Raw genomic sequence first — 20,508 nt, forward strand, 5'->3', positions numbered from 1 at the left:
AGAATTTCAAAGCAGGGACACTGTAGGAAGTAGTGACACAGGGAATAACGCAGAGCGTTGTGTATTTCTACAACTTGTTATTTTACTTTAAAACTCTGTTTAAATGTGACCTAGTTCTACACAATTATTAGGAAAAGAATATTTTATCTGTCTCCATGCCTGTCAGCTCGTGGACGGCAGCATGGGAAGAATTTCGGTGACATTATCTACAGAGAAGCTTTTTAAAGTTTTAGTCATTGGGGATCTGGGGGTTGGGAAAAGCAGCGTTGTCATGCGTTATGTTAATAAACGCTTTGATGAAACATACAAAGCATCCATTGGAGTTGACTTTGCCCTTAAGACAATTGAATGGGATCCCAAGACAGTGGTGAGACTACAGCTTTGGGATATTGGAGGTGAGTTTCAAAACTATAAAGCAAATTCCTGTACAAAAATACTGGATTTTATGGCATCTGTTATAAACTTCTGTGAAAACACTATTTAAAAAGTTTCTCCAAAGCTTTTATCTGTAAACATTTTGAATGTAGTGAAGTAATATCTTGATACATTTATTTATATATAATGTGTATTTGAATAGAGTATACCAGAGATACACTCACCAGCCACTGCATTAGGTATACATGTTCTACATAATGTCTAATTGGCATGGCAGCAACTCAGTGCATTTAGGCATGTGTATGGTAAAGATGAACTGCTGAAGTTCAAACCGAGCATCAGAATTGGGAAGAAAGGGGATTTAACCTCCTAAGACCCGAACTCTTCCACGGCATGCATTTTTAATTTCTCTTTGTTATTTGGGCATATTGCGACCCGATGAATGTAAAAACAAAGAATTACCAGATTTTGGGGGGGGGGGGGGTTTACCTGATTTTTGTTTCTAAGAAAAATGAGAGCCACATATGAGGATATTCGTTTAAAATTTCGATCGAACAGTAGCAGTATAATGTCCTCGTAAGTGGATATCAGGCCCTTGTAGAGCAAAATTGAGTATTTTGGTCTAAATAACCCAAAATGTGATGTCCACATATGTGGACGCCAGGTCCTAGGAATTTAAGTGACTTTTAATGTGGTATGGGTGTTGGTGCCAGACAGGCTGGTCTGAGTATTTCAGAAACTGCTGGTTTACTGGGATTTTTCCCCAAAAACCATCTATAGGGTTTACGGAGAATGGTCCAAAAAAGAGAAAATATCCAGTGAGTGGCAGTTCTCTGGGTGAAAATGCATTGTTGATGCTAGAGGACAGCAGAGAGGCCAGACTCCTCTGAGCTAATAGGAGGACAACAGTAACTCAAATAACTACTTATTACAACCAAGATATTCAAAGGCGCATCTCTGAATGTGCAATACATCGAACCTTGAAGCAGGTGGGCTTTAGCAGCAGAAGACCACACCCTGTGTAAAAACACTGAAGTTACAGTTTGCACTGGCGCACCAAAATTGGATATTAGAATATTGGAAAAACATTTCCTGGTCTGATGAATTTTGATTTTTGCAGCAACCTTTGGAAGGTAGGTACAGAATTTGGAAACCCGGCTCCATCCTGCCTTTTCATCAACAGTACAGACTGGTTGTGGTTACTGTGGGTTATTTTTTGGCACATTTTGGGCCTCTTAGTTCCATTGTTTAAACCCCACAGCCTATAGAGGATTGTTGTTGACCATGCCCACCCCTTTATGTCCACAGTGAACCCATCTTCTTACGACTGCTTCCAGTCACAAATGTCACAAATCCAGTAGCAAGGTGTACTTAATGAAGTGGAAGCTGAGTGTACATTTAAATAAACTATCAATTAGAAAATGATAGAAAGTACACTTATTTGCCTAAAATGTATTTATGTATTTTAAATAAACAAGAACTCCGGAGGAAAGCATTTTATTTGCACATAATATTCCAAAATTGCATTTCTTTTTTAATTCATCCAAATCCTTTTTTTTTCCTGTGGAAATTATATTTTAGTTCTTTTTTGGTGACACAACTTTTATACACATTTTTAAAGTTAAATTTAAGTTTAAAGTTGATGAATGTTTTAGTGCCTAGAAACTGTAGCAAGTCAAACTTCAGTTTTTTTTAATCCATTTTTTACTCAGAGCTAAATTTAATCCTAGCCAGTGTCCATGGAAACATACGATTTTATTTCAGAAAATTATCAGTAGTCGCTCAGTTCTTACATAACATTTAGGTTGCAGTCTGATTTGACATGATAATTCAGATCAAAAAGAGAAGAAAAATCTTAAATAATAGCTGCCTATCCATGAGGGAAAAAAACACATTCCTTCTTGCAGTCAGGTTTTATTAGAAGTTGAGCAAAAGGATCCATTACACACATTATTTTATTACCCCTCAAGGCCAAGAGAGGGTTAAGAACATGTCCAGAGTGTACTACAAAGAGGCGATGGGAGCAGTAGTGGTCTTTGACATTACAAACAGCTGCACCCTGGAGGCTGCCTCTGAGTGGAAGCAAGACCTGGATACCAAAGTGCGTCTTGACAGTGGCCAACCGATCCCTGCTGTCCTGCTGGCCAACAAATGCGACCTGACGGGGAGGGATGAAGCCTTGGTGTCCTCTCTGGACAGCTTTTGTAAAGACAACAGCTTCCTGGGCTGGTTTGAGACTTCTGCTAAGGTGTGTGCAACCATAGCAGGGGAATATGTGCCTTCATTAACAGTCAGTGTTGGCTGTTTAGAAGTAATAACATTAGGATATTCAGCAGATCATTAACTGATTATCTCAGCGATTGGATTCTGTTTGACTAATTTAATAGATTTTATATCTAAAAATGTTCATATTGCAAGACTCCATTCTGCATGAGATCCTGCATTAGACTTGCATGAGGGTATGCTTTATTGCATGTGTGAACTTTATCACTGCAGCTACTGCATATAACCTGTTCATAAAAATATGTTAAAATATTAACACACGCAGCCAAACACTTAACCCGGCGGATGCATACACAATGTTCTAAATCGTGTTCTTCCCTGCCATTTTTAGGAAGATATAAATATTGAAGAGGCAGGTGCCTTCCTTGTCAAACAAATAATGCTGTGTGACACCAGCCTGTCCACTGAAGAGCACCACTGGGATAGGATCAAAGTGAACCAGACTCCCACGGAGAGTCAGAGTCAGTCACTGTGCTGCGTGAGATCACTGTTCTGTGACAAAGAGCCAAACTAAAGCTACTGCTGGTTAAACAGAACCTGACCTGTTTGTGGTGCTGGGACATGAATCCACAGCCGCCTCAGTGAAGCTATGACAGAAAGCCAGCAAGCTTCAGTAGCTTTATATTCATATTTCTGCTTTGCTGGTTTTTCTCAATAATCTATGGACTGTGTGGGCTGCCTCATAAACACCTCTGTGGAGACAATGAGCTCATTCCTCTGATAAACCACTGATCCAGTCAGGATAATAAACAGATCAGCATGACACACATCCTGCTGGGAAAAGTCTGTGACACTCATTGCACAACCAAGACGTGCTAGTGAATGACCTACCATGATGAGGAGCCACAAGCTATCTAACATTTATTCCCATGCAGAAAAACAGCGAGGAAGAGCAAAAATGTATATTTCATGAAATAGTCCTCATCAAATGACACTTTATTTGATTCCAGCTTCCACTGTGCCTTCGTCTGTTATGCAACCCATGCATATAATTATCTCTTAATCACTTTTGCAGTAAGATGAGCTAAGACCCATGCATAAGCAAGGCATCTCAGATTGATATGGCCAAAAGCAGAGAAAAGCTATCAGCATGACCTGATTTTGGTGGAGAAAAGAGAATTGTGAAAATGCCCAGAGAGGACACAGTGTGCAATACTGGGAGCAGAGCATTTAGCCTGTATCTAGCAAATATCAGAAGAGGTGTATGTGTATGTGACTGTATGTGTAAATGAAGTAAAATATCAGCCACTAAATTCTGGCTGAGATCAAAATAAAACCATTTGGAAGTAATTAGAAAATGACAAGCTCATCCATCCATCGCACACCCTCGACAGGTTGCCAGGCTTATAAGTTCATTATTTAGTTAGTTTAGTTATTGTTACACTGCCTACAGTAACTGGTTAATTATACGTTGATCAACTTAACAAATCTATTTTTTATACCTCTTTTTCATGGACAGTTTGATCATTTGAATCATGTCACCGTGACCTTTTTAAATCTTGTCAATTTTATTCTTTAATCAGTTAGAAGATGTTTTAACAGAATACATTTGAAATTATAATTGTCAAGCAAGTGGTTTGTTTTTAATGCAATTAATGTGAAATTAAAGTGCCTTTAAAGTCTGACATTTAATCCAGTGCAATGTGCGATACCTTGTCTTGTTCATTGACATGTTTTGTGTTGCTCAGGTTATTTTTGCACACCAATCTGTTCTTTGCTGTCCTGTAGTTTTACTTTTCGGTGTCCTTGCAGTGCAGCAAGGGAACTGTTCTACATCCTGCCGCTGGGTACCTTTCAAGAGTAGCATTTGTCCAAATTCAGCCACTCTCTCCAGATATGTCATGAGAATGGATTTAACCTTGGAGTATAATCACATAATGTTTTGTTATATCAGCAATTGTTGATGTAGCATTAATTTCCATTGCCATAAATTTTCCCCAAAAATACATTAAAAAGTTAAAAATGGGCACCGCAGTTTCCCAAATTTATTCAAACCCCCAACAAATTCATCTGATCTCTACATGCTGATCAAAGGAGTTGCAGCATAAAAGCCAGCAAGGTAGTTTACCTCATGTGGCAATTGTGCCTGAGGCAAAACGATGGAAGAAGTAACACACAACTGCTAATTTTGGATGTATGTCCCAGTTACTGGAGACCTACATTCAGAAGTCAAAGAGGGATGCTGGCCCCAATACTTTTTCACATTGGACACAAAAGCCCCGCTCCTTAACTTGTTTATAAATATGACAGTTTGAATGGATGGGAGCCTCACTCCCTGCAACAGATCCCATCACTTGTGCATTATTGATATTACCCTGTTTTATCAGCCCTCCGGCGTGCATTTTCTCTGGCAGCTTCGTTCATATATTCATGACTGCATGACAATTTCAATTTAGTCAAACTTGTGAATAGGTTTATAAAGCGTAAAGCTTTGTGCATAGCTTTGCACTGTCTCCTATTGTGCCTTGTGTGACCCATTTTATGATGTCCTGTGTGGAAAAAGTCTTTGAATAGCAGACATTTGCAGACATTCTGCTGCACCTGCATTATGTATGTTGATGTGCCCGAGTTCATAAATGTAAGAAAAAAAAATGCTAGAATATGAATGAACCTACAATACCCTTTAAATTGACCACATCCTGTCCCATCAAGGGGCGCCATGATGAGGGTCTGGAATCCTTACGTTGCTGTCCATGGTTCTGAATTTTTGTCACAAGGCGAGTTCTTAAGCACAACAAAATACAGATTTAGAGGTTAATAGTTTGCTAGTAGATGACGCCATCTAGTGCACAAAATATACCTGTGCAAAAACACTTTGAGGAGGGACATAAAGTGTTTTTTCTTTTGTATTGCTGTCCACATCAACGCTAAGACAAACTGATTCTACCTGAAAATCCTGTTTCTGATTCTAAAGGGTTATTGGCAGTACTGAACCAGTCCTGTTTCCCCAGTCAACACCAACATGTTTTGCTTCATCACATCATATTTCTGAATCAGATTTTTAAATTTGTAGCTACATTTGCTGCATTTAGGTGTCATCTATAGCAGTTTAACGGATAAGCTAAACAGCTTTTTTGCATGTAATGATCTGCAAAATAACTAGTGCCAGATGAAGCCACTACTTTTTTAAAAGCAATATTTAAAGTAGCATAAAATGGAAATACTCAACTTTTTCCAGTTCTAGGTGCAGGCACGAGACATTTAAAAGTGTTCGGAAGATCAAGTCTGAAATTTCAGTTTCTCCATAATTTCTATTTTTGATTGTTATCAGTGCTGTTTTCCAAATCCACAAACTGCACTGACAATGTTTTAATTTATATTATTTGGTATGCAGTCTTTTTTTTTCAACAGTATGAACAATTGCAGTTCATGCAGTCATGGTAAAAATAAAGTACTCACTCATTCTATTCTAACGTTTTACATACCAGGATATTATAAAAAAAAATAATGTGGTCCTTCAAGTTGGGTAAGTACAACCTCAGATAAACAACACATGACATATTACACCATGTCCTTATTTAACAAGAATTAAGCCAAAATGCAGAAGTAGAAGTACATGTGAAGTACATCTTCACAGCTTTCATAAGAATTACCTCTATAAACACAGACATTTTGACAGAGACTACATGATAAACATGTAACATTACAGAAAACGTTCTGGTAGATCCTTGTAGAGACTGTCCTGTAATTATAAATTTCGAATGTAAAGTTTTCATTACTTCACAGAAAATGTACTTTGGTATAGTATGGATGGTAATAGGAGGTGGGGGTCTTTATCAATACCAAACGCTGAAGCAGTATAAAAAAAGAAAATACTAGAACACTGAATATAATACAGCATATTAGTACAAATACCTCATACCAACTGTCAGACACAGTGGTAGTGGGCTGATGATGGTGGACTTGCGGTCACTGAGTTGATCATGAACTCCTCTTTATACTAAAACACTTTGGAGTCAAATGTGAGACCATCTATCTGAAAGTCAAAGCTAGGTAAGTTAGGTAACGAAACAGGACAATGATCCAAAGCACAGCAGCAAATCTACAACAGAATGAATCAAGGTGTTGCAATGGCCCGGTCAATCTCCAGACCTCAACCCAGCTGAAATGCTGTGGTGGGACTTTGAAAGAGCTGTGCATAACAAAACACTCACAAACTTCAGCAAGTTGATCCATGACTGATGTTTTGTTGTGTGTTTTTGTATCCAGTTATGCCTTTCTATCTGCTCTCTATCTCTGTTCCTTGTGTCTTTACGTTTCCATTTGACTCTTTTTCTTTTTCTTTTTCCTATTGACTTTCATTCTTTTTTTCTCCACTGCATATCTCCACCTCGTCATCTATAAACATCACAGAGACTCCTGTTGTCCTTCATTTGTTCAGTTTCTTCAAAAGCACTCTTGCACATGGTGCTGAGATATGCCCAGTTTCAGTATATAGCTCTTTGAAAATCCCCTTGTTGGTGCAAAAATGCTACTTTACGCCTGTCAAACTGTTACCCCTGTTACAGATTCAACCAAACAACTTGAATTGATGAGTGCTTTCCACACATGTTCACCATTAACCATGTGATATTAGTACGATCACCTCTCCAAGCATTCAGTTGTTTTTGTGGAACTTTCCGGAGTCATCACTCATTCAAGAGTGCAGAGATTTTGAGTTAATAAATTAAGCTTAAGAAATGAGAATAAAATATGGGTTTTTTTGCAACAGCTAGCAGGTAACAAAGTGTCTAGAAGTCTATTATGTGTAGACAAAACAGTTTTATCTTGTGTTAGATGCCCTTTTTTGTGCTTGAATGATTCATAAGTCTAAAATTACATCACTCTAAAAATGGTCAGGTACAAGAACTGGACTGAAAATGGACAAAAAAGCAGCAAAGCAAAGCTTTGACATTCAGAAAGTCTGGGCCATTGTAAAAATTTACAAGAAAATCTGGCTCCTTGGAAGCAAAATATAGGAGCAGTTCATGACTTTTTGCACAGTGTTGTATGTGATAAATTACTGAAAGTCAATACAAAACTTTTGACAGAATTAAATCCAGAAAAGAACCAAAACCAAACAATGTCTTAAATCGAAGTTACAAAAAGGCTCTGACGTTTTAAACATGTGTATTGCTAAGGCCATAGCTTTAATGCCTCATAAGTTTAACTCAATAAGTTTCTGTCTTATGTGTCTTCCACGTGACTTTGTCAGGTGTACCATTTAAGGGGAGCTGCTTAATTCCTGAATCAGTTAAAATAAAACTATGTGCCCACATGTGAATTTTTTTAATGGGCTAATTAAAAGAATGACATATCACAAAGGTGAATATTTAACCAGGTTTTCCAGCTTTGTGTCCAATTCTCTGCAGAGGCAAAATAACCTCAATCTTCTTCCTTAGGGAACATAAGGAGTGAGGAAATACGGCCTATTTTTCAGACATGCACAATAGATTGGAATAGAATACCAGAGGAGTACCCTTATATCGCGTTTCAGTGGGAAAGGGCGTTAGTAAAAGATGCTTGTGGCTGAATTGTCTCCCACTGTTTCCCTGCGTTATTTGTTTGCATTTTTATACCACTCTTCAAAGGTCTGACAGGTGTCAATGGGGTAAGGTTTTGCTTCCCTCCCAGCCCTCGAGCACTGAGGCTGCTCGGGACTCTTCTTTAGCCAGCAGGGGGCCGCAGGGCTATCTGAATTCCTTGTGTTGCTATGTTAAGTTTTTTTTATACCTAAAAATTGTTTTAAGAGCTCACATCGACAACAAATGTTAAGATTGTGGCAAAATTAAGGACTTTGATTTTGAGGATTTTTTTTTTTTAATTATAATTTAATTTTGAGCCACACAAAATGACAATAAATAGGTGTTTAGAAATAATAACACTCCCTCTATTAAACTTACAATAATTTAAGGATACTAATGTATTTTAAATTGGTTTAATTTGCTATGATAGGTATCGAAATGTATAACCTATTTATTCTCTTCTTTTTTCACAGCAGGTGTCAACACAAGCAGTTTTAAAACGTTTTGTCAGCTCACATTCCCATCGAGGTCACCTAATCTGACGGGTCACGGAATACACCGTAACACCGGTCCTGCATCCGGGTGACGGCAGAGCGCAGACTCAATCCCCGCTGCAGTTCACTGCGTTTCCGTAGCCACTTTGCTACCCGCTGAGCCCTGGTTGGGGAAGGAGCTGGCGGAAACGATTGATCCCGGTCGACTAAACGCCAAAGCTGGCAACATAAATGGCGCATTAGGGCTGCTATCGGAAGGGACTCTCTAAACCAATGTTCGTGACTCGGACGCTTTTGGAGAATGCGTTGGCAACACCCTCCGTAACATGTGAGATGTATACAGAAAGGTATTATCTGTGCGTTATTTCGGCTAACTAGCTAGCAGCTACCCCCTTCTCTGTATCCAATTTATGGTAGCTCGCTTGATCTGTTTTCTCAACCGTCGCTTGTGTACCGGAGGAAAATGAAGAAGTTTAATATTCGGAAGGTGCTGGACGGCTTGACAGCGGCTTCTTCCTCCTCCTCCGCAAATGCTCAGCCGGGTACTCCCAGGGAAAACGATGTTGTCCAGGAGACTTTACAGTCGGAACATTTCCAGCTTTGCAAGGTGGGTTTCTGTTAATAACAGCTAACATTAACGAACTGACAGTCAGATGACAGCAGCGTGACACAAAAAAGAAAGGAGAAAACACTGACTGCTTTTATTTCTGTCAGCCCTGATCATTATTTAGGATGGAAACCACTTGAATGTACACATACCAGATTTAAAATCACATATTTCAGCACTACAATGTGATTTATTTATTAGTAAATTTTTTAGTCTATTTTAGCCAGCCCTGCCTTGATGTAGTCCATAGTGGGCTGTTTGCATTGCTCTGAATTTTTGAAACTGTATATTCGTCACTGTAAAATCTCATAAAATTACAATACAACACACCCACCCCATTTGGACATTGCTCACTTCTTCTATTCATGCTGGAGATGCAGGTCTAACGTGGGTTTTAATGCGAGTTGTTGAGGGCAACATCCGCAGCCTATATTTCGTTTATCATAATAATAGTGGATCCATTGCAAATTTCCCATCTTCTTTTTCGAGGGTGGTGAGAAGAGCACTTTTTATTGCATAAACTCCAGCTCTAGTAAATATCCACCACCTCTCATACCTTCAGCTAAACTTCTACTTGGATTTTTATACTAAGCCACCACCATCCACGAGTGCAGCAATCGCTTCAGAGCCTAATCTTTGTGGGTACAGTGCATAAGGGCATGTGAGTGAACAGCTTTGGCAAAATAAATAAAACTGATCATTTAAGTCATAGCCTCACAGGTCACTACACAATAGCTCCCCAGCCTCATTTTTAATCATGCACGGTTTAGTAATGCAGACTGTTAGGGCTGCCTGGAAAGGTTTCGCCCACCAGCTTCAACTCCAGCTGGGAGCAGAACAGGTCAGGTCCCCAGGTTACAGGGCCATGGCATTACCTGTTATATAATCCTGCTGCAAGCTGCAGAGAGCTCATGGATGATTGAGCAACGTTTCCAACCTGAAACAATTGGGTTATAGATGCCTGATGATAATAATATTTTGGAGGATTAGCTACTGCAAGATTCTGACAATGAAATCCAGCTCAATGTTGTCAAAGTGAGCCTAAGACTGGATAAAAATTAATGTATTACTGTTGTTTTCCAAAATTAATTCTTCACAGATATCAAGCAGCCATAAGAAAGATATTTCAATAATATTTATGCTTTATCTAATTTCTTTTGATAATAGAGCACATTTTCCACATTGATAGATTGCATTTCTTGGAGATTATGATAATTTTTTTTCCTCCACTAATGCCAGCTCGACTGTGTAGGAGACGATCGAATAGCTGGCTTAAGGTCTAATGTAAATTGTGCTTCTTCTTTTTTTCCTGCAGACTGTGCGTCATGGCTTTCCATATCAACCATCCTCAATGGCTTTTGACCCCGTACAGAAAATCTTGGCCATTGGGACTCAGGCTGGAGCTTTGAGGCTGTATCCTTTCTTTTTCCCACGTGAAGAGTCATGCAAGGAAAGTAAAGGTTTACTTAAAAAAAAAAAAAAATTAAAAACACCCTCACCCACACAGTCGTTGCACACACGTGTAAGGAAAGTAAATCCGTGTCCAAGTTCCTGGAATCGTTTCCAGGAACTTTTTTCCCACTTAAGTTGCCATTCAGCATTCCGCAAAGGCACGGGAGTTCACAGAGTAAATGATCCTTTCTGTCTATTGTCGTCCAATGCTACAAAAAAAAAAGAAAAAAAAAGAATCTCCAAAACAAGCTAAAGGAAGTGGAGTTCTTAGGCTTAGGATGTGTTTCTGTGCAACCAGCAGCCTCCTTCTCCTGGAGCACCCAGGCTCATTAGTGGTATCTCTGCAGTAGCATGAACAGCTCCTCTGCCATATGCCAAGGAGCCAACCTCATCAACTGTGCTGCCCAGTCAGTGCCAGGATGCCACTTCATATGTGCTGTAAACATAACTGGACTTGCACGACATGCACACACAATCAAGCTGCCACAGTGCTGTGTGGCCCCTCAGGCAGTTGGAAGTCAGTTTCATATTTGTTTGTTTTCAAGGATAAAAATTCGCTTTTACAGCTAACATCCGTGAGTCACAGCAGCAGAACTGCCCCTGGATTCCAGTCTATTAAACACTGCATGTGATAGTCTACTCATATCCAGGTTATGCCTTCAGGGCTGACCTATTAGTGTATCAGCTCAGGGTTTCCCTTTGTGCTGGTATCCTGCTTAAGAAGCCCACCTGCCTTGTTTAGATTTTCATTAAGTGGCTTTGTCCTCATCATTATCCACTCTCTAGATTAAGAGGGCATGCTGTTTTTTTTTACAGGGCTACTCCCACAGAACATACACTGCTTCCATGTTGTCCTAATGTGCAAGGTGGAGCTGATAGGATTACTGTCATTCAGGCAATTGGTCCATTTATCAAAAGATGGGCTGTATCGATCCACCTCACTGCCCCTGGAGTTTGGAACTGCTGCCACAGCTCAGTAGACATAAGCTCAATGAGGTGTCTACAAGCAATAAATGTCTGCTTTTACAAGATCTGCCTCTACTACAGCGTTTTAATCAGTGTGTAACTCTAGACATTTCCCTGCTCTTTCCAGCGCTCTTTTGGCAATTATAAAACCATCATATCTTGTGTTTAAGCACATGCAGATAATTTTTGTGTGCGGTGACTGTACAAATTTTGAACTTTTTTAAAAACTAGACATCACGGTTGATCCAATAGCTGAATACTTGGGATATATTTTGTTTGGTTGCCGATGCTATAAGCATAAGAGTCCCTGGTTTGATACCGGCTTTTTCATTTGATGTGTGTCATTAGTGTAAAAGCACACATGTATAGACAAGCCAGCTCTCCTCTGACTGGCTGCACTTGGCAAACAGAATGTTTGAACAGCAGGTGGGTGGTTCTTCTGTGCTTCTAGACATGGATGACTTCCTTAGATGACCACATTAGGGATATACTCTCTCACTAACATTATACAGGGTGATGAGCAGGAAAAACCTAACATTTGGAGCATTACTTTAATTAGTGAACCGAATATAAATATATTAATTTGAATTTTTTGCAAAATCAGTTTTATAAGGTAAAGGCTGGTCTGATCGTGGTAGAAGTCGGAATTTGTTTTTGAAAGTTTTCAGAGCAGAAATATTGTACTTGCCTCACTACGCTGTAGTTCCTTCTTTTTTTGGTATTAATATCTGCACTTGTAGAAAGACTACTGAAGACATTATCACTCTTCCATTGGTAAACTAGCATGAAAAAGCGAACTTCCTGTCATGCGTATCATCTGTTGACTTTGTGAGAAAACCTGCTGATGTTGAAATGCTGCGGTGAACCACAGTGGTTTACCGAACAGGGAAGTGTTGATGTTCATGGGGTATGACTGCAGTGTGTGATGTTTTTAAGGACATGGGGGATATCCTTCAGAAGGTTACAAGAGCAAATTATTTGGCGTCTGCTGTGATATGTCAAACTTTGTGACATTAGGACTAAAGTGTGTTTTCCTTTCATACATGGGTAAAAAAAAAAATGCATCTGCAGGGTTTTCGTCAGAAAAGTTAACCCCAGTGGCTTTGAGTGAGACACCCATAGTTTTGTTTAAATTAATTTAATGTTTGGTGCAGTTAGCAGCAACAGTAGTCTAAAAAGACAGATTAGCTACCTTAATGGGTGTAGCTTATGTATTTAAAACTATTTCTGTTTTTTAGGCCCAGTGAGGGGTCAGTTTAGGTCAAGAGTGGGCCTTTAATTTTCCCAAGGGGCCACAATTTGGGCCTAATTGGAACATCTACTCTTACCAGCAGCAGTTTATAAAGAGATAAAATTAATATTGAGCAGAATCGAGTTCAGCTCCACACCATTCCCAGTTTCTCATGTGGTCCCTTGGGAAGATGAATTTCCCACCCATGACTTGTGCTATCCTGTGACGTGCTTACGGCGGGGCTATTGATTTCATGATTGATTACCAGATAATGGTTTTCTAAATTCTCAAAATGTATTTGATTTAATAGTATGACTGGAAATCGTAGAGTGCAGGTCAATACAGTTGCTCAGAGAGTTGATCTATTGAGTAGGATGCACAAATAGAGAGTTCAAATATTACCAATATTTTCTCTATATTTGTGTTATTTTTGTGATTGATTTCCCCACTTTTGTGCCAAGGAAGCTGAAATCTTAATTACAAAATATAATGCTATTTAATAACGGATAAAGCATTTTATTTAATCAGACAAAGCTAATATCCAGTCAGTTCATCGTTGTGTTGTCTTGCAGTCCAAAAATTCAGCACAAAAAGCATCAGGAACTCTTCACATCTCAAAAACTGGAACCTTGCAATCAACTAACTGATTACTCAACTTAAGAAGTTACTTAATTTAAGAGAAAAGCAAATCATATGAAAGTTATCATATGACCAACAGTATGAGACAGGAACTAGCATTTTGATCTGTTTTGTTTTGTGGTGTGACTCGTCTTCCTGTGTCCACACTGCCAATGAAATTAAGAAATAAAGAGAAACATGTGTTGTTGTATAGATGGTCTATTACTATGTAGATTATACCTGTGGCCCCTAAGCTTTTGATCATGTAGTGCGGCAGGAAGTTAGAAAAGGATGCACTCGCTCCCCGCAGTGATAACATCTTGTTTTGAGGTTCGTGTTAGTAATTTCCTGCTAGCCTACAAAGTAGCTTTGCTCAGCAGTACCATTAACCTATATTGCAGCTGAATCAGTTTTCCAATACTTACAGCAAAGAGTTGATAATCACTGGAAAAACAACCCATACTTCGTGTTCACTGTTGCCGGGTTGTTTAAATGACCCCCACTGGATTACAGAAATATGATGAAAACACTGTTAAATATTACCATTCTTGGTTTTTCAACTACCTCTCTGCTCTTATTCTCTTATTTATGCATCACCAGAGGGTATGCAATGGACTTAATAACTCTTCTTCCTCCTCCTCGTTCATTGTGGACCTGTGGAAACATGATAACCATTAATAATTTTGACAAATGTGGTACACAACCTGCAATGTCAGGAGCTAAAACTGGACACAAAGGTCGTGGGTGAATGTGAGTTCAGTGGCCCACAGCCTTCTACTGGCGCCAGCTAAAAAAGTCTTGACTCTAATAGTCTGAGTTTACCACTGTCATATAACGACCTGATGTCCACTGTTGAGCCCATCCTGAAACAGTGTCCTGCAACCCCACCTTAGTTTGTTTAGGGAACTGAGGGATTGTTTGATCACTGCTTGCTTGTTTAATCCTGTACAGAATCATACTATTTGAGCCTTAAAATGGATTTAGTCAACATAGCTGCCAGTCTTTGGAGCGTTTCTTTTGCATGCTAACATTAATAGTATGAGAAACACTGCACCTTTTTTTTTGTCCTTGTGGTCTGTCTGTCTGTTCATAGACTGGCTGTATGATTAGTTCTCTTGTGGTTTCCTCCCCGTTTGTGCTTGCATGCACAACTCAGTGCACATATGTCTCTGAGAGTGATTAGAGGCTAGCTGAAGGATTTCCCCCAGTTTTTCTTGTGATTATTCAGCTGCTTGTAAAAGTATTTTGGAGGTTTTTATCTGAGGCATTACAGCCCCGATGCTTACGTGGCAATGCGTCTCACTTTTGCACTGTTCGTAATTTGTGATGCCCCGCGTCTTTTATTAGCTGAACGAGCAGCCTGATTGCTTCTGAATGGGCAAATTAAGCAGGCAGAGAATCTCTAAGTTAAACTTAACAGTTCAATAGAGAGAGGTGAGTGTGAAGTTAATCATGCTGCCGTCACACTGGCTGACGCATGTGAATATATGAGGGAGACAGGGCCCACTGATTTTATTTATAACTCATCAGTTTAGTGTGTTACATGCTTTTGCCTGTGCCTTTTTAGGAATGAAAGCGGAAAATGTCAACTTCCATTTAGTTCAGAAAAAACAAACAAAGAACTTAAGAACCTTTCATTAAAAAAGTTACAGAAGGCTGGAAATAGCAATTGTCACTTTCATATTTTTGTATTACATTATATTAGCAGCATTTTTAAAATGGGTTTTCCTCGATTTCTACATGAACCTTCCTGGCACCTGTCCAGTTTTCTTTGACTGAGCAAACTTTTAGCTTTGGCCGTGCAGGGGTGGAGTGCTACTGTCAGCACGAGAGCAACGCTGCTGTCATCCAGCTCCAGTTCCTGATCAACGAGGTTTGTTGTCATTACCTGTTCCTTGTGTCCTTGTTTGATTTTCTCTCTCCTCCTCCTCCTCCTCACCTCCTCTTCGCTCCCAGCCTGTTCACTCCTCTCCTCACACACCCAGCCATGAATCTATTGATGAATGTGTTTTCTACATTGATAAAAAGTAATGCTAGTGGTGTAACCTGTATTCAGTTCAGTTCAGTTCAGTCAACTTTACTTGAATATTGTCACTTTGAGCTAATTTTACTTCAGCACACTTTGTATTGTAAAGTCTACGAGCTTTATATCACATGCTTGTGATACAGCCATATAAAGTGTCAATGCCAAGCCACATGATGTTTTCTCAACGCAAATAACTGCTCTGTTTATCACCGTCACCACAGGGGGCGCTGGTGAGTGCCTTAGCTGATGACAGCATCCACCTGTGGAACCTGAGGCAAAAAATCCCTGCTATCCTGCATTCGCTCAAGTTTAACAGGGAGAGGTACAGTAATGTGTTTGTTTGTCTGCTGCTGCATTTGCTGCGACACTGCATCTGATGTGAACAAAATTTGCCTTCATAGCTGCCCACATGCTGTGGGGCTGCACCAGCTGTTTTTTAGCCATTTCTTTTAGCCAAAAAGGAAAATGGTGTTGGAGCAGTTGGGGGGGGTTTTGGGTTTTAAAATCAGTGGGGGTTTTTGGGGTTTTTTTGTATTAACAATGCATCAAATTACTACATTTTAGGAGGAATGTGGCGCCCACAGATTTTTATCACCCAGCTTTGCTATTTTTCTCAGCTCATTATTTGGATTTTTGGCCTGCAGATTTTTTTCCCTCTGTCTGTTCAGCCCCTCTTTCAAATGTAGCAGAAATTTTATGTTGGCCAGAAGGACATTATAATAATGCTACAGGAACACTGCAAACATAAGATGATCCCACCCAGGGGTGCGGCTATCTGCTGCTGACCCGGTGTTCACCAAGGTGTATAAGGGAACATTTGTGCCAAGAGCCAATCAGTATACTGAATAATGAGATGCTGTGATGTGTTTTTATTGTTGTTGTATTGAAGTTTTATATGTGTGTATATATGAATGTGGGTTGATGTGAAGGGATTTGATTCATTTTGTTTATTGCTTAGTGAACTGAAGACAATTTTCCATTGATGTGGATAGTAAAGTTATTCTATTCTATAATCCAGTGAGACATATTTGCACTGAAATGGCAAGACAAAAATGAGCAGTGTACTGACTTAAATGACAGTATATTTTGACTGTGTGCTACTTCTCCTTTCAAGTTAACAGTTGCTACAGATATTTTGCAGCATCTTGGTGGTTTAAACCATCAGGTCTGTTAAAAGAAACACCACACTTTCTGTTAAGTCAGTTTTTCCAAGTTCATTTAAAAATGACACCAGTTTTCCTCTGAAAAAAAAAAAACACAATTAAGGTGTGAACAGATTAATAGCAAAAGACAATAAAACATTTTTGCAGGTTCATTCTATTTCAGATAGTAAATGTTGTGTATGACTGCATTCTTCTTTCACCCAGTTGAGAATAGGCAACAGTATTTACTCTGCTGTTCCCCCCCAACTGATCTATATATAGTCTGGCTTCATTAGTGTGACACAGTGCAAGGCCTTTGTAATTAAATCTTACTCACTTGCTTCTTCTTCCAGTTGGACCAGCATGATTAGGGACAAGGGTAACCGTCTGATGCCAACTGAGTCATGAGATAATAAAAAGCCTGGTTGTGATGGATCTTGATCTCTTCCAGAATCACATACTGCCACCTGCCCTTCCAGAGCAAATGGCTGTACATCGGCACAGAAAGAGGAAACATCCACATTGTCAACGTGGAGTCCTTCACTCTCTCAGGCTATGTTATTATGTGGAACAAAGCCATCGAACTGTGAGTCTGTATTTCACAACTACACCCCTCCTCCCTTTACTCACTCACTATTTGCATATCTTCTCTGTGCAGTTGACACTCAACCAGGAAACTCAAAATTGCAAAGGAATGCGGCTGCCCGCACTTGCAGATACAGTTAGTCCTGTAAGCTGAGAATACTGTATCTCTGATCGGTATGAGGGCGGTATGGAGGTGGTGATTGTGCCATGCCAGGACTTGCAGTTGAGACTTCTGGAGGTGTTTGCTGCCAGATTTAACAGAACATCTCTGATAGGAAGTGCCCACTTCATAACCCCAGTGACCCATCCTGTGTCACCCACTCCCTCGTGTAAACACCCAGTGTAAAGTTTGCAAGGAATATTACATCACATCCTGCATCTTCTGAGGGGTTTCCATTTAATGTCACATGCAAGTGTATGATCGTGGTGGATAAAATCACCATCAGTATCTTTTCTGGTTATGATAGCATTTTCATGTAGCAAATACAGGTTTTCCCCAGCACACGGGAATTTTTAAAATGATCATTTTTAAACAGCTTTGCTGAATGATGGATTATTTACTTGATACATAATTTAACAAGTGATAATAAACATAATTTCTGGTCAAACAGGGCAACACTGGCAGGTTGAAGCCCTCTTCATACTTGCAATATCTGGCATTGGTGGCTTCATCTGTCTGATAAAGTTTAGGAATTCTGTCGTTTGGGTCATCCCTCCAGCATTCCCATTGCTACAGACTGAGCCATGATACTCAACTGTGCAACATTTAACAGTTCTTTAAAAGACATTAAGTCTGTGTCTTTCAATGCCACCTACACTATGTAGATGAAAGTACCAGCCCACCTGCACATTATACCTACTGGAGCTGCTCAGCCATGAAAAACCATGCCGTGAAGCTCCCAGCACACATGTTTAGTGCTGATGATAATGCAAGATGATGTTTGGAGCTCTGTGACTATTGACTCGGCAATCCATTGGACAATTTTACACTCTATGCGCCTCAACGTAACGCTGTTCTGTAACTTTGTGTGGTCTGCCTCTGCGTGGCTGAGTTGCTGTGGTTCCTAAACACTTCTAATTTGCAATAGCACTTAGAGTTGATTGTGGAATATCTAGGAGGGAAGTCATTTCACAAAGTTGTTGCAACAGTGGCATCTTATTATAGTACCACATTTGTATTCAGGGAGCTCTTTGGAATTAACCATTGTTTGACAAATATTTGTAAAGGCAGACTGTATGGCTAGGTGCTTGATTTTATACATCTGTGGCAGTAAGTCTGATTACACCTGAAATTAAAGATTAGGCAGTGACTTATTACTTTTGTTCATATAGTGTTTTATATAGGTTCTTTGATCATTTCAGGGACCTCATTCATGCACGCCTCAGTAAAATGTATGATGAAAGCAAATGATGAAATTATTGCTGTTGTGCTGTCTGACATTTCATGCATGTTAGAAACACGGAAGACAGACTTCTAGAAATGGCTGAAAGGAAAAAAACGAACTGTTAACCTGTTAACCTCAAAGCTCATTAGCAAGCAGTGTCATAAAACTGTTTTGAGTGCAGAAACATAAAGAAGTCGCTTTGAGGCTGTGAGATTAATTTGAGCAAAGTGAGACTAAATGCAGATGCCAGAAGTTTTTTTTAAATGTAATGTTAATATACTGTTGATACTGTTAAAGTAACTGAATGTATTCCGAATTGGGTGGTTTTAAAAGTGATACCAAAATGTTACTGGTTACAATCTAGTAAGATTGCCCTCATGACTCACTGTGAAGTGATCAGAGTACACATTCATGCATGAACTCAGGTCATTCAGATTAACAGAAAGAAGTACATGTCTTAAAAGGACTCAGTTGTGGTTACATGTCTACCACCCAACATTCCCACAAAAATTGCCCATTCTGAGCCCTTGATTGGGGCTTAAAAGGGGTAGTGAAATTACTATTTTTTTCTAAATGAAAACTTTAGTCAGTAGAAGTTTTTCCAAGCAGTTTTTTTCCTTGTGCCCACCAGCGAGCTAAAAAAGTTATTTTAGAAAGTGACTGGCAGCTAAAATTGGCTGCATAAAGGTGTGCGTGTGTGTGTATGAGGCTGCTGGTGAAATCGGATAAATTGCTCTTTTAGATCCTGGAGTTGAAAGTGTCAGAGCAAAGTATGCCGTCCTCTTAGATAAACGTGTCAGATACAGGAAGTGGAGATGGGGAAATGATTTAGCTTGTCTTGATTTTGAAGATGAAAAGAAACGATGTGGTGTGAAATCTAAAGCGAAATATTCAGTTATGTCTTTGTAGAACCTCTGATAGAATCGTCTTTTCCACGCTCTGCTTCATAGCTTGTTGCCTTTGGAAACTCGTGGACTCTCCTACAGTGGATAGAAACGCTGCATGGCGCTAATGATCATATCTGGTGTTATGCTGGAAATGAAACTCAGTTTTAACTAGTTCATTTAAGATAATGTTTACCGACGATTCCGTCAGTTAACAATCTAGGTTAAAATAATCTTTATTACAATAAAATCCGGTTCACAAACATGATAACTGGTTATTAAGCCTGGTGTTTGTGTTGGGGGTGTATCACAATGTGGTGATTACCGGCTGGAGTTCATATTCTGCTCCATCCCTTCCTTTTATTCACTGCGACATCACTGACTGTATCGACTCATCAGCAGCAGCAATGAGATCATTAGCCGCTGGAGCCAGACCACACTCAGAGGCAGCAACACTTTCTTTAGGCCAGACCTTCACTTCCTCCATGCCCCTTGCTCTGTTGCCACGGTGATCCTGTCTTGAAGCACTATAATCTCTCATAGACCCTCATGTGACCCTACTCTCCCTCTCCCTCGCTGTTTGTCTCTCTCATATGTCATGGCTATGTTTTGTTTTTTTTTTTTCTCCCCTCTGGTGCGCTGATGCACATTTTCATCTTATTATCTTGTCCTTTCTTTCTTTGTGCAAGACCAAAGATTGGGGCTTCCATTTTGGATGTCTTTCCTAATTGCCTCTATCTTACCGCCCTCTAAAAGCTCCACTGTATCACTATATTTATCAGATACATTTTACTCATCAGTGGCAAATATACCTTAATTGACTTGGACTGTCTCCCATTTCTTTCTTCTTTTCTCTGACAGATCCACCAAGACACACCCAGGGCCTGTTGTGCACATCAGTGATAACCCCATGGATGAGGGCAAGGTAACTGATAGCTGAACATTACATTGCCTAT

The 20,508-nt window shown here is 39.6% G+C and overlaps 2 protein-coding genes and 1 long non-coding RNA gene across 9 annotated transcripts in view; 2 read left to right on the top strand and 1 right to left on the bottom strand.

The window, feature by feature from the left end:
- The first annotated feature begins 32 nt into the window (after positions 1–32).
- Positions 33–4,623, top strand: rab32b (RAB32b, member RAS oncogene family). The gene is made up of 3 exons (XM_003442993.4): positions 33–395; positions 2,346–2,623; positions 2,990–4,623. Exons 1-3 carry the CDS (start codon positions 182–184, stop codon positions 3,170–3,172), a joined length of 675 nt encoding a protein of 224 aa, XP_003443041.1. The 5' UTR covers positions 33–181; the 3' UTR covers positions 3,173–4,623.
- A 4,122-nt stretch (positions 4,624–8,745) lies between these two features.
- stxbp5b (syntaxin binding protein 5b (tomosyn)) overlaps positions 8,746–20,508 on the top strand; it is a 29,749-nt gene continuing 17,986 nt past the window's right edge. For 4 of the 7 annotated variants that reach the window (XM_025900882.1, XM_025900883.1, XM_025900881.1 and 1 more), the window contains exons 1-6: positions 8,747–9,263; positions 10,579–10,676; positions 15,322–15,403; positions 15,778–15,878; positions 17,150–17,284; positions 20,414–20,477. In XM_025900882.1, coding sequence (XP_025756667.1) covers positions 9,120–9,263; positions 10,579–10,676; positions 15,322–15,403; positions 15,778–15,878; positions 17,150–17,284; positions 20,414–20,477 — 624 coding nt within the window. In that variant the 5' untranslated portion in view covers positions 8,747–9,119. Of the gene's footprint in view, positions 9,264–10,578; positions 10,677–15,321; positions 15,404–15,777; positions 15,879–17,149; positions 17,285–20,413; positions 20,478–20,508 lie in introns of all 7 variants that reach the window. The other 3 variants (XM_025900879.1, XM_025900880.1, XM_025900885.1) reach the window with 2 other exon arrangements.
- LOC112843104 (uncharacterized) lies at positions 10,885–17,142 on the bottom strand. Its single transcript, XR_003215230.1, has 3 exons — positions 17,036–17,142; positions 15,419–15,523; positions 10,885–14,184 (listed from the first exon to the last, which is right to left on the bottom strand). It is a non-coding gene; the product is annotated as an uncharacterized LOC112843104 (long non-coding RNA).

The sequence above is a fragment of the Oreochromis niloticus genome, linkage group LG19, assembly GCF_001858045.2.
Source record: "Oreochromis niloticus isolate F11D_XX linkage group LG19, O_niloticus_UMD_NMBU, whole genome shotgun sequence".
Lineage (NCBI taxonomy): Eukaryota > Metazoa > Chordata > Actinopteri > Cichliformes > Cichlidae > Oreochromis > Oreochromis niloticus.